The sequence below is a fragment of the Nerophis lumbriciformis genome, linkage group LG09 (genome assembly GCF_033978685.3).
Source record: "Nerophis lumbriciformis linkage group LG09, RoL_Nlum_v2.1, whole genome shotgun sequence".
In the NCBI taxonomy this organism is placed as follows: Eukaryota; Metazoa; Chordata; class Actinopteri; order Syngnathiformes; family Syngnathidae; genus Nerophis; species Nerophis lumbriciformis.
Genome location: NC_084556.2, coordinates 41,077,627 through 41,090,672, shown reverse-complemented (window position 1 = coordinate 41,090,672; position 13,046 = coordinate 41,077,627). Strand labels below are relative to the sequence as shown.

At 38.0% G+C, this 13,046-nt stretch overlaps 1 protein-coding gene and 1 long non-coding RNA gene across 3 annotated transcripts in view; one reads left to right on the top strand and one right to left on the bottom strand.

Moving 5' to 3' along the window:
* The window catches only part of acer3 (alkaline ceramidase 3), a 31,356-nt gene extending 25,480 nt beyond the window's left edge, over positions 1 to 5,876 (bottom strand). The window contains exons 1-2 of one of the 2 annotated variants that reach the window (XM_061963147.2): positions 5,494 to 5,876; positions 1,466 to 1,630 (exon numbers count right to left, since the gene is read on the bottom strand). In XM_061963147.2, the coding sequence (XP_061819131.1) occupies positions 1,466 to 1,568 (103 nt within the window). In that variant the 5' untranslated portion in view covers positions 1,569 to 1,630; positions 5,494 to 5,876. Of the gene's footprint in view, positions 1 to 1,465; positions 1,631 to 5,493 lie in introns of those variants that run through there. The other variant, XM_061963148.2, reaches the window with a different exon arrangement.
* A 264-nt stretch (positions 5,877 to 6,140) lies between these two features.
* Positions 6,141 to 7,329, top strand: LOC133607072 (uncharacterized). The gene is made up of 2 exons (XR_009815368.2): positions 6,141 to 6,591; positions 6,949 to 7,329. It is a non-coding gene; the product is annotated as an uncharacterized lncRNA (long non-coding RNA).
* Positions 7,330 to 13,046: the final 5,717 nt, after the last annotated feature.

Genomic DNA, 13,046 nt, shown 5'->3' with positions numbered 1-13,046 from the left:
ATGTAAGTACTTTTACAGCACATTCAACAATTATGCGATAATAATGATCACAGTGATAACTTGTTCACAATACCCGTGATATGAAATGTATATAACGTTAGATGCCTAGTCAGTAATGAGCCTGTCTTTGCTTTTAAAATGGACAACAGTATATTAGTCATTTTGTTTTTTATAACAGCCTAATGAGCAGCACAGTTACAGTATTGTAAATATTTCTGAAATAATTTGTTTTGATCTCAATTAGTTAGCAAATGCCAAAATATTTTAAGCTGAATTTAAAAGTAAATGGCTGAATAGGTTTATGCTTTATAATCCTATTAGTTGACTAATCGTTAAGATAATCGGTGACCCGTCGACTATCAAATAATCATTAGTTGCAGCCCTTATTCATGATTGATTGATTGATTGAAACTTTTATTAGTAGATTGCACAGTTCAGTACATATTCCGTACAATTGACCACTAAATGGTAACACCCGAATACGTTTTTCAACTTGTTTAAAGTAAATCAATTCATGGTAATGATAAATGATAAATGTAATGTACATTTGTAAATCATGTTTTGAGTAACGAGCCAGACAAATTCCTCAGACCTCGAGCAATTATTTTCAACCAACATAATTGTCCATCAATCTATTTTCTACCGCTTGTCCCTGTCGGGGTTGCAGGGGTGCTGGAGCCTATACCAGTTTCATTATTAATTGTAAAAAAAAAAAAAAAAAATTGGACACATAAAAACCACTGATGGTAACATACGCTTGTCATATTTTTGGTTTAGAAAATATAACTGAGAAAGTTGCAAACTGCTTTTAAAAAAGCTTTTAATACAATAATTTATGATAATTTCCCATCTGACAACACTGCTTCCAACTGCACTAAAAAATGGGAAAGTGCACCTTTAATCCAACTTTTAAACATTTGAACAGTGATTAAGGTGTTTTTTATTTCTTAGAAGCTGCTTTATGCAATTATTGTGTGTTAGTATATTGTACGGTGGAGAATAAAAGTCTGCACCATTGCAAAATGAAATATTAATTTTAATTGCAGTGAATTGACAACAGCTTTCTAACGGCAGTTTTTGATCAAAATGTACCAAATGACAAAATTATATGGATTTTATACGATCTTTAAACGTTTATCTTGTATAAAGTTCACCTGCCTTGTCAGGGCTGGTGTTGGTACGTAAATATGTATTAGTTAATAAGTAACCATGAATGAATGAAGGTATTGATGGTGCAGAATAATAGGCTACAGTGGCGCTACTACAAGCGAACACGCCTTAATATTTATCGTCGATTTAACGCCGCTTAAAGCAAACAACATAAATAACAATAAAAAAGACGTTAATTTAGTGAGTGTGTTTGTTAGTCAGGGTACTGCATTTAAAACCTTGCGCCGTTAAATTTTCATTTCGGTCTTTTTTTTTTTTTTTTTTTTGGGATACAGGACGATGAAAGGCAACTTACAGAATTCAGCGATGTAGAAGGAGACGGCATAATTCTCTTCGCACCAGTCCAGCGTGGAAGTGGGCCGACCCCAGAAACCTTGCCTGTCCAACGCCGGCGCCATGATGGAACATCCTCCTTCTTGTGCCGCTAACTCACAGGAGGGGGCGGGGCCAAACGATTGGCCTTTGATGACAGAGTATTGACGTCGATATTTTTCACTTCACTATTATTTCTTGATTGTATGTAAATGTTGCATATTATAAATAAAGGTTTATATAATAAAATAATAATAATAACAATAATAAAGTCGCTTCTATCTATGTACCATTGGGCATATTGTTATATTTGGCATATTGTTAAATATGTATACTTCTATTTTTCTGTTAGCATCATAAACAACTAGCTTGGCATACTAGGGATGTGGTAGCCAGTGTTGGTTTAGTTACTGAAAACCAGTAACTCGTTACAGTTACTAGTTACTTTATTTCAAAAGTAACTCAGTTACTAACTCAGTTACTTACACCAAAAAGTAATGCTTTACTGTGAAAAGTAACTAGTTACTTTTTTTTTTCTAAACCTCCCATTAATGCCCTTTTAGCCTTCATTTCAGTACTGTTATTGCACTGGAGAATAATACAATCTGTTGATCAACTTGAGATGCATTTGCATCACTGAACTCTGCTAAGCAATGTGGTCTACATACAACACACAAAGACAAAGATATGTTTCAAAGGGCCAATTTATTTCAGGCCAGAACAAATTGACAAAACTATTTTAAATAGCTGGAACATAACACACACAAGTAACAAATAAGTATAATAACAACATAGCTGTAAACCTGGCTCTGCCTAAGGAAGGCACACGTGATATACACAAAAGCCTAACCAGGCAGATTTGAATTGTTGTTTTGGGCAGTAGACGGGATCTTTGATCCAAGACACAACTTACATTTAACTAAAATGTTCTTTTCTTTGTGCTCGACAAAAGAAAAGAAGTGAGAATATCTCATACTTGCCAACCCTCCCGAATGTCAGTGCCTCTCCCCACCATTCTCCCCGAATTTCTCTCGATTTCCAGCCGGACTTAAGGCACGCCCCCTCCAGGTCCGTGCGGACCTGAGTGAGGACAGCCTGTCGTCACGTACGCTTTGCCAACCAAAAAGTAACCACAGAACACTGAACGGTATAGTGTTTTGTGGTTACTTTTTGGTTGGCCAACGGTTTACGTTGTATAGCGCACCCCCTCCCCTCCCCTTCTTTCCCCACACCCACACCCAGACACACACAGAGCGTGCCTCTTGTGACACAAGAGATTCAGAAGGATGACACTGCAGCACTGCAATAAAACACACTCAGATCTTCTGTTTCTAGCCGATACTACATAAAAAATAACGTAAAATAACGCAGAAACGCATCATGTAGTAACGGTAACTGAGTTACTGAATAAAAAAAAATAACGCGTTAGATTATTAGTTACCGCCGAAACTAACGGCATTACAGTAACGCGTTAGTCCCAACACTAGTGGTAGCTGAGAGTCCATGGGCCACTGACGTGCTGTCGGGGTAGGCAATTGAGGCAGCGCCTCACCTTGCCAGCAGGTGGCTTAACCATGAGATGTTCAAAAATGAAGTAATACAATAAAATAAGTTTGAATATTTCTCTTTAGGTCTATGTTTTCTATGTTATTTTGGTGTGGTTCCTGGATATTTTGATAATTTTCTTGGTCAAAATCGCGGAAATTCCGTGATTCCTGATGAAAATAACGCGGCTGACGAGAAGTGAGGTAGACAATAGTGGTGCCTCTAAGGCTACACGCAAAGTGTATTGAGCGTGTGCGTGGGAGGGGGCGCGTGCTTGTTGCCACTGGGAAAAGGCAGGCCATGAGGCAGCAAGTACCTCTGCCTCACAGTAGGGGGCGATATATTGTCAACTTGCAGTTCAATGCCTCAGCACTACTCTGACTCGCCACACTGGGAGAAGTTGGGGCGCTCAAGCTAGCAGACCCTTTTTTTACTATTATTATTTATTTTTTTGAATTTTATAAACCTTTATTTATAAATTGCAACATTTATAAACAATTGAGAAATAATAACAATCAAAATAAGTACAAAAACAGTACAAAAACAATACAACAACAGTACAAAACAGCGCCAGGGGGTTGTAAACTCAAAAAAGTAACTAAAATAGAATGCAATTTATATATATATATATATATATATATATATATATATATATATATATATATATATATATATATATATATAACAAAGTGCAAAGCTATAGGCTCACGCAAGTTCAGTAAATAATTTAAATTTGGAACACAGCATCATCGTTTTCACAGCTTTTTGGTTGTTAGAGGTAGAGAGTGTTTTAACGTATAATTCTAATACTTTTTTTAAAGGCACAAAAAACAGGTAGCTAGCAGACACATGTCTCTTCAGCAGAAACCAGATTTTATTTATTTATTTTTTTAAACTATTTGTAACAAACATGTCATTTTTATTAGAGTAAGTCAGCGTTTGTGTGTGTGTTTTGTCAGATGCAAAACTATTGGAATAAAATTGAATTCAATGAATGTGTCTGCCAATATGGAGGATTATATACTGTATCCAACAGTGACGTGCAGTCAGGGGAGGCAGGTGAGGCGGGGCCTCACGTGCCATCATGGAAAGAAAAAAAATGTAAAAAGAAAAAAAAAAAATTAAATTGTTATATGTATTCAGTGATTATACTATAAAGTTATTTTCCATTTAACTTCACCAGTTTTAGATTATTTTTTATTCAAAATCGCTGAATTTTCACATTTGCCGTTCAAATACTGAGAAGAGACTTGCGGTGAGTCACCAGCCAGTTGAGGCACGTCATTGAGTTGAGCCTCACCATGGTTTGCGCAATGACTCGGCTAACTGCTGGCCTGCTGTGCAGTGAGACCGTATTGCTATATGAATTATATTATACATTTCCATAGTTTAGTTAGCTGAGGTATATAATATACAGTGTATTTTGTCAACAACTGTATGTGTTTAACGTATTTCTTGTGCTGAGCAATCATAAAATGGCTGCGAAGACGCACTGGCTGAGGCTCGCAGTAATCCCGCCTCTTAGTGGTAGAGGGCGGTAGTGATCCCAGAGATCATTCTTGCGACTACACGGCTGCAGAAGAAGTGACAACAAGCAGCAACAGTTAGCAGCGATCGTTTATTTTTTCCTCTTGCCTGGACTTTTAACATGGAGGATTACATATCTAAAATAAAACAGTTTTCTAAACTGGACTTTCAAACGAAGCAGGAGGTAATACTTAAATGAAGATCTCCATCGAGACAAAGAGACTTTTAAAACTGAAGAAAGATAAGGAAGACTTCTATAAACAAGTTATCGATGCTTTTGTTCAAAAGGAGCTTCGCATGGACTTCATTTATAAGTAAAGGTAAGACCATAATAACGTTTTTTTTTATTAAATGTGCTTTTTTGTGTGCTACAGTTTGTATGTGTAAAGTTAAAGTTAAGTTAAAGTTACACTAGGTGTGGTGAAATTTGTCCTCTGCATTTGACCCATCCCCTTGATCACCCCCTGGGAGGTGAGGGGAGCAGTGGGCAGCAGCGGCACCGCGCCCGGGAATCATTTTTGGTGATTTAACCCCCAATTCCAATGCTGAGTGCTAAGCAGGGAAGAATGCTGGTATGAGCTTTTAAACATAACCCTTTAACTGCTGCCAATCAAATGGTGAATAAGATACTCTCAAGGGTTCATATGTTTGTAAATCTGACTGTGATGAAGTCAGTGCCTCACCAGCCATGAACCTCACCGCACGTCACTGGTATCCAAGATGAAAAACTTCTCTAAACGGGACTTTAAGACAAAATGAATGTGAAAAAGTAGAGTAACAGGAAAAAGAAAGGAGTTATTCGCTTTCATAAAAACGTTATCATAATGATATTATGATATGATAAATGGGTCCAAAATGTATTTGATGAAGTTGTTATTAATACTTTTTGGTCCCATTTGCTTACAACAAAATAAATCAAGTATTGTGAGTGTATCTTACCTTTCTGTATTTGTATCTGAAGCAGCAATAGCTATCCTCCATCAAAACGTACTCTATGCCTCACCTGGTGTTTAGTTCACTGCGCATGGGCTTTTTTAAAGTTGGAATTTTTTTTTTCCACCATTTCAATATCTACGTTATACAAATATGTAATACATATTCATACAAAGTTAATATAGTTGTTGAAGAAAAAAGCTGAAGAATGCACACACTATCAAATATGCTGCAAAGTCCCTTCTTCTTCTTCTTCTGGCTGCTCTCGCTGATTTCTCATGCAGTGCGCCACTTTTGCCCCCATCGGTCGCTGAGTGAAAAATAATCGCTGTCTTGTTTATAACGACACCTGCTAAATGAAGGAAGCAATTCTTAAGGTAAAGATGTGATGAAAAGTTGACAACATTGCACTCACCAGTCGCCATCATGCCAAATGCAAATTGTGCACACTGCACGCAGCCAGGAAGCAGCGACACTGAACATCCACATTTAAGGGTAGGTTAGACTTGTTTTCCATGAATGATATTAATACAGGTAAATACGATTAAATAGACCAGTTCCAAGTTGGCTTCTGCGCATGTCCGATTTATTGAGGTCAAAGCCAAGCGACTCCATACTTTTTTAGTAAACTTCGTCAGTTCGTGGTTTGTTTTTACTCTTTAGCGTGAATGGTAGTAGATATATTTCTGAATTATTGTTTATTCCGCGTCGTGTATATTTTTCAATATGCCGAAGACAATGGACCTTTTCGAGTATAGGGCAGGGCCGACATCCGGGCAACTGAGCTACATACGGGTTCTTCGAGCCATAGCAACCTGACTGGCGTTGAAAACAAACCGTCGCCATTACTCTTTAACCTGTCGACCTGCGCTGATTAAACTCGCCATTCTGCCTCCAAAATGCCAAAAAACTGTGTTGTTTTTGGTTGTGCAAACCACAACTGGAAACAGGGGAAAAAAAGGTCGTATTTTGTTCTACCAAAGCGTGTTAAAAGCCCACAGAGACGAGACAAATGGCTCGCAGCTTTACACCGGGAAAACGAGGACGGTTCTCACTGGAGCCCCCCAAAATCCCGGGTCGTGTGTTCGGATCACTTCGTTTCTGGTAAATATAAGGAAAACAAAAATCCACCTTCTTAACCACAACTTGGCTATACCGTCCATGCTAATGTTGAACCCGTTGAATTTTTACTGAATAACGTTCGACAGCTGAAGTTGTTGTTGTTGCACAACAATAACATACGGTATAAAGGCTATTTTCGAAAACCGGTTTCATTTAAATTTGCACTTAACGGTTGGGTTTTTAAAAACCAATAAACCCTATAATTTTCATGTTGCCATTTAATCAACTTTTCAAGACAGTCGTAAAATGCTGTCTGCAAGTCTCCTTTGTTGTAATCAAACATTACTTGTAGTTGTAGCCCTCAAATCTCTCAATATTTTTTCATTTTTTCCCTCTCAGGACGACCTGTAAAGAATCCCATGCACCCTGATTATGCACCATCCATCTTACCTCACCTGCCACAGAGTGGAAAGAAGGCATCCCATAGGATGGACAGTTACGAGCGACATCAACTGACAACGTGAAAGCGTGAAAGCGTGAATCGGCAGCAGAGAACTCAAAAAGAACAAAGAAACACTGTGGGAAATGACTACCTTTCAGTGATCTAACGGAAAGGACAAATGAGTGTGAAAACATTGAGCCTGCTGCAAAAACGCCTGTAATTTTAAATAAATAATTCAGTTAAAAAAAGGAACAGTAATTCAGCAAATAATAAATCATAATACTGAACTGAATTTGAATGAGCTCTCTACAGATATAATAAATATACAGATACTGGTAGCCACCGTGTCATCCTTATTATCATTTATCAACATACCTTGGGTGATTTAACAATTTTTATGTGATTTATTCGTTATATAACAACCGAAGCTAACAACCGACCTGGTGCGCTTGTGAGGTAGACATAAAGATTTCCAAATTCCATTGTGTAGGATTATCAGTCCACGCATCTGCTGGAAGGCGGTAAAGGCAGTCGTTTAATCCAACTACAGAACATTTTAACTCGTATCTTAACCTAGCCTCACTGGAAAGACTATTTACATAATCATACGCCATTTAGAACAGTTTAAAATGCCGTGAAACCTCGTTAAATGCCTTTTCTGTCAATGCTGTGTTCGCTGTGAGCTGGTTTGTTTTCAACGAATTCAATATGGCGACCGGCTGCTAGGGGATTGGCAGGCGGAAGTGACGTAGGTCCGCCCTCGCCTATGGACCAGTTCCAAGTTGGCTTCTGCGCATGTCCAATTTGTCGAGGTCAAAGTTTGTGAGGGATAAACAAAGCCAAGCGACTCCATACTTTTTTAGTTAACTCCGTCAGTTCGTGGTTTGTTTTTACTCTTTGGCGTGAATAGAAGTAGATATATTTCTGAATTATTGTTTATTCCGTGTCGTGTATATTTGTCATATCACCTCACAAGATGGAAACAAACTATGTGTGACATTCATGAGTGTTATTCTGATTTAGAAAGATGTGTTTGTGATCCCCCATTCAAACAGTACCCATTTCCAAAAGATCCAGACATGAAAATAAAATGGATTAAAGCCGTTAATAGGAAATTTAAGAACGCTAATAACAAGTGGGGGTCTGGAAACCACTTATGCAGACATTCAGTAGTGGATAAATAGGCTGTAAGGATAAAATGTTTGTTCTAATAAAAATGTGAAACTGCATCAAGTGGCCTCGTGGGTTTTATATGGCATGTCATATAAGTAATGTCCTCCTTAAGTAAAAAAAAAAAAAAAAAAATCAACATCAAATTTGTGATATACATACTATATATTTGACAAAAAAACATTATCACTGAACGAATGACACCTTACTCAGACCTCTAAATAAGAGGTCCCCAACCACTGGTCCGTGGATCGATTGCTCCGAGCCGCACAAGACATCTAAAAAAAAAAAGTTTTAATTTTTTAAATTTTTTATTAAATCAACATATAAAACACAAGATACACTTACAATTAGTGCACCAACCCAAAAAAACCTCCCTCCCCCATTTACACTCATTCACACTCATTCGCACAAAAGGGTTGTTTCTTTCTGTTATTAATATTTCATTATATATTAATATAGATCAATACAGTCTGCAGGGATACAGTCCGTAAGCACACATGATTGTATTTTTTAATGACAAAAATATATATACACCCCCCCCCCCCCCCAACCGTGGGACAAATTTTCAAGCGTTGACAAAAAAAAGCAGTTACAAAAAGGTTGGGGACCACTGCTCTAAATGTATATACACACACTTAAGACCATTAGCAATGTTTGTCAATGTGAATTACAGACAATAAAGCACAAACTGCTTCATTGATTGGGCAAAAAAAAAATCTCATAATGGGCAAGGATGACCACGTGAGTTTGATGAGTCATAATACAGGACAAAAATCGCTTGGAACACACATTTTTATTCCCTACATCTCTGCTGGGCGTTTCGTCTCTACAATTTCAATCTCTCCTTTCACTTTACTGCCATTGCACTGAATGAGATAGGCTCCAGCACCCCCGGCGACCCCAAAAGGGACAAGCTGGATGGATGAATTCCAACAAGTCACTTTTTATTCAATTCAAAATTTCTAAACGAGGCACCTCATCTACATCTTTATCTGCAGGATAACAAAAAGGCAGACTAATTTATATCTGCAACATAACCAAACATATATTTCATATTGTCAGTATTTAGAATTAATGTATTTGATGTAAATAAAGCAGTAAAAAAAATAAAAATATTGTAGATGCATTTGCCATTTAGGGCTGTTGAACACTTTGTTCAGGTTTTTGTACAGATCCATACGGTTTGAAAATGAATAACATATTTTTAAAAACTTTTGTTTTGTATGTAATCTTTTTGACATTGTTATTGAAGTAAAAAAAGTATGCCGTGACCACAGTGACGACGTGCACGAACATAATTGCCGTAAAACAAGTTGACTAAGTGACATAGGCTTTGCGCATGCGTGGGCTGATTGAGTCTTCCGTATAGTGAAACCGTATTCCATTTCATCGCTCAACACTGATGTCATATGCTCAACTTTAAGCATTTTCACATAGTACAACTGTAGAAGGAAAGTAAAAATATAATACATATATCTGTGGTGGCATAAGAGAAAATTATGTACAATTTCAGTTTTGCATCTCATTGCCCATTACTGTGGTGCGTTCAAGTACATTCAATTAAAGTTAGTAACAGAAGCATCACGAGTAAGACAGGGAGAGATTTAACTCCCAGGAGATGTGCTAATTATAATAAAACCTTAGTTATAATGAAGTATTGTTTTGAGTCGTAGTGTCCACTGATGATAATTCAATGTGCATCAGGTAAGCTCTACCTTACACTCTGAATTAAAGGAAAACTTGACTGATTTATAGTCATCATTAAGTGAAAAATAACAAACTATAGGATTATTTACATTAACATTATGGCCACTTTATATTTATTTATTGGCACTTTTTTGTAAAAAAACAAAACAAAGAATATATTTTTTCAAATGTGTTTTTAGGCCATCTCAATGCAACCAGAAGGAGCTTAACTAACTTGTAACCTGTTTTGAAAAACTTTTCATTACAATTATTATACCAACTAATACATTGCGAACATTAGTTTGAACTGAGAATTGTGCTGAATCGAGAATCAATTCTGAATCAAATCGTCACCCCAGTAATTGGAATCGGATCGAATCGTTAGGTACACACAAATTCACACCTCTACTAATTAAGTTCCAAATCCACGATGCAGGGACACTATTAATTTTATGATTTATATATGAATATATGCATTTAAAGTCTTTATAAGCTACACAACTTTCACACACACTTGTAAACAGTCTGTCTGATCTCAATACTGTTTAATTACACATGATTTTATTTTACTCGTTTTATAACACACACTCATTCGATGGCAGTAAAAGCACATACTTAGAGCCCAATGTACTATTTTAGTTGACTATAACTAATACTCCATTCATTTTCTTCCGCTTGTCCCTCGTAACACTTAATTATAATTATCAAAAGAAACACCACTGAAGGCTTAATTTTTGTCCGCTGTCTGCTCTGTTGTCTGTATGTTGCAGACATTCTCTGTGTATGCATTGCACTAAAAATCTGTTTGTCCTTCTTAAACATTCATTTATGTTCCAACACATTTACACCCCCGCACATTAAGAACATTTGTAAACCGTTAAAAGCGATCTATAGTGCTATTTTTTGTTGGTAGATGAGAAACAATGAGAGGTTATCATCACACTTCATCTTCTTTAACATGTAAATGCTTCCTCTTTGCTCGGTCCATCCATCCATCCATTTTCTGCCGCTCATCCCCTGTGGGGGTCATGGGTGAGCTGGAGCCTATCCCAGCTGCAACCAGGCGGAAGGCAGGGTACACCCTGGACAAGTCGCCACCTCATCACAGGGCCAACACATATAGACAGACAACATTCACACTCACATTCACACACTAGGGACAATTTAGTGTTGCCAATCAACCTATCCCCAGGTGCATGTCTTTGGAGGTGGGAGGTAGCCGGAGTACTCGGAGGAAACCCACGCAGTCATGGAAGAACATGCAAACCTTTTTTTTGTGTTGCATGATCAATAACTGTGTTGCTCTTTGCTAGGTCAGCATTGCAAATGAAAAGCTTATATTAGTTGCCTTACCGTGGATAAATACATGTAAAATAAATACATAGATACAGTACATGCACACTAGGAAGTGAGGACGCCGATTTGTTGATAAATGTTTATATACTACACTACCAAGAAGGCTTAGCGCAATAGACACAAACAGGAAGTAGGTCTGAGCTATGCGGAAGGACCGCAATTGTGCTGTTTAAGACTTGATATATTGTTACATGTGATTGTTCCTGCTTCGTTTACTCAAGATATGAACAAGTTTTGATTAGACAGTTGACGCCTGTCTTTGAGCGCTGCTGGGAGACAAATTAGACGAGGCTTATTAGCCAAATGTATGGGAAAGTTGCGGACATGTTTGATTGATTGATTGAAACTTTTATTAGTAGATTGCACAGTGAAGTACATATTCCGTACAATTGACCACTAAATGGTAACACCCGAATAAGTTTTTCAACTTGTTTAAGTCAGGGTCCACTTAAATTGATTCATGATACAGATATATACTACCATATATACTATCATCATAATACAGTCATCACACAAGATAATCATCATCAGAGTATATACATTGAATTATTTACATTATTTACAATCCGGGGTGTGGGATGTGGGGGGGGTTTAAGCTTGGTTGTTATCATCACTTCAGTCATCAACAATTGTATCATCAGAGAAATGGACATTGTAACAGTGTAGGTCTGACTTGGTAGGATATGTACAGCAAGTAGTGGACATAGAGAGAGAGATCAGAAAGCATAAAAAAAAGTATCTACATTTGATTATTTACATTTGATTATTAACAATCCGGGGAGGGTGTTAGTTTAGGGTTGGAGTTGCCTGGAGGTGTTCTTTTAGTGCGGTTTTGAAGGAGGATAGAGATGCCCTTTCTTTTATACCTGTTGGAAGCACATTCCATATTGATGTGGCATAGAAAGAGAATGAGTTAAGACTTTTGTTGGATCGGAATCTGGGTTTAACGTGGTTAGTATAGCTCCCCCTGGTGTTACGGTTATGGCGGTCATTTACGTTAAGGAAGTAGTTTGACATGTACTTCGGTATCAGGGAGGTGTAGCAGATTTTATAGACTAGGCTCAGTGCAAGTTGTTTTACTCTGTCCTCCACCCTGAGCCAGCCCACTTTGGAGAAGTGGGTAGGAGTGAGGTGTGATCTGGGGTGGAGGTCTAGAAGTATTCTGACTAGCTTGTTCTGGGATGTTTGATGTTTTGGAGGTGCTGGGGTACCAGGGGGTGCATGCGTAATCAAAAAAGGGTTGAACGAGAGTTCCCACTAGAATCCTCATGGTGCTATTGTTGACCAGAGAGGAGATTCTGTAGAGAAATCTTGTTCGTTTGTTGACCTTTTTGATTACCTTGGTTGCCATTTTATCACAGGAAAGATTAGCCTCTAGAATGGAACCTAGGCAGGTGACCTCATCTTTCCTGGTGATAACAATGTCACCCACTTTTATAGTGAAGTCACTGACTTTCTTAAGGTTGATGTGGGACCCAAATAGGATGGATTCCGTTTTACCCAAGTGTATGGATAGCTTGTTGTCAGCGAGCCAGGTGCAAGTTCTACAGAGTTCAGCACTGAGGATTGGACACAAGTTGCGAGGCGGCACATAAGTTGAGGGGATTGGTTAAATTTGTGTGAATTGGTGGGATGGCAACGTCGCAAATTCTTGGACGAATTGATCAAAACAGGAAGCTAAAGAGCTCTTCAACAAGAATTTCAATTGCACACACGTGGTTGCAGGAAAACACTGCCTCATAGGGTTTCGGCACAAAATTGCTCAGCCCCCGCTGAACTCGATCCAACATCTATTTCCTACCTCTCGGGGTCGTGGGGGGGTGCTGGACCTTATCCCAGC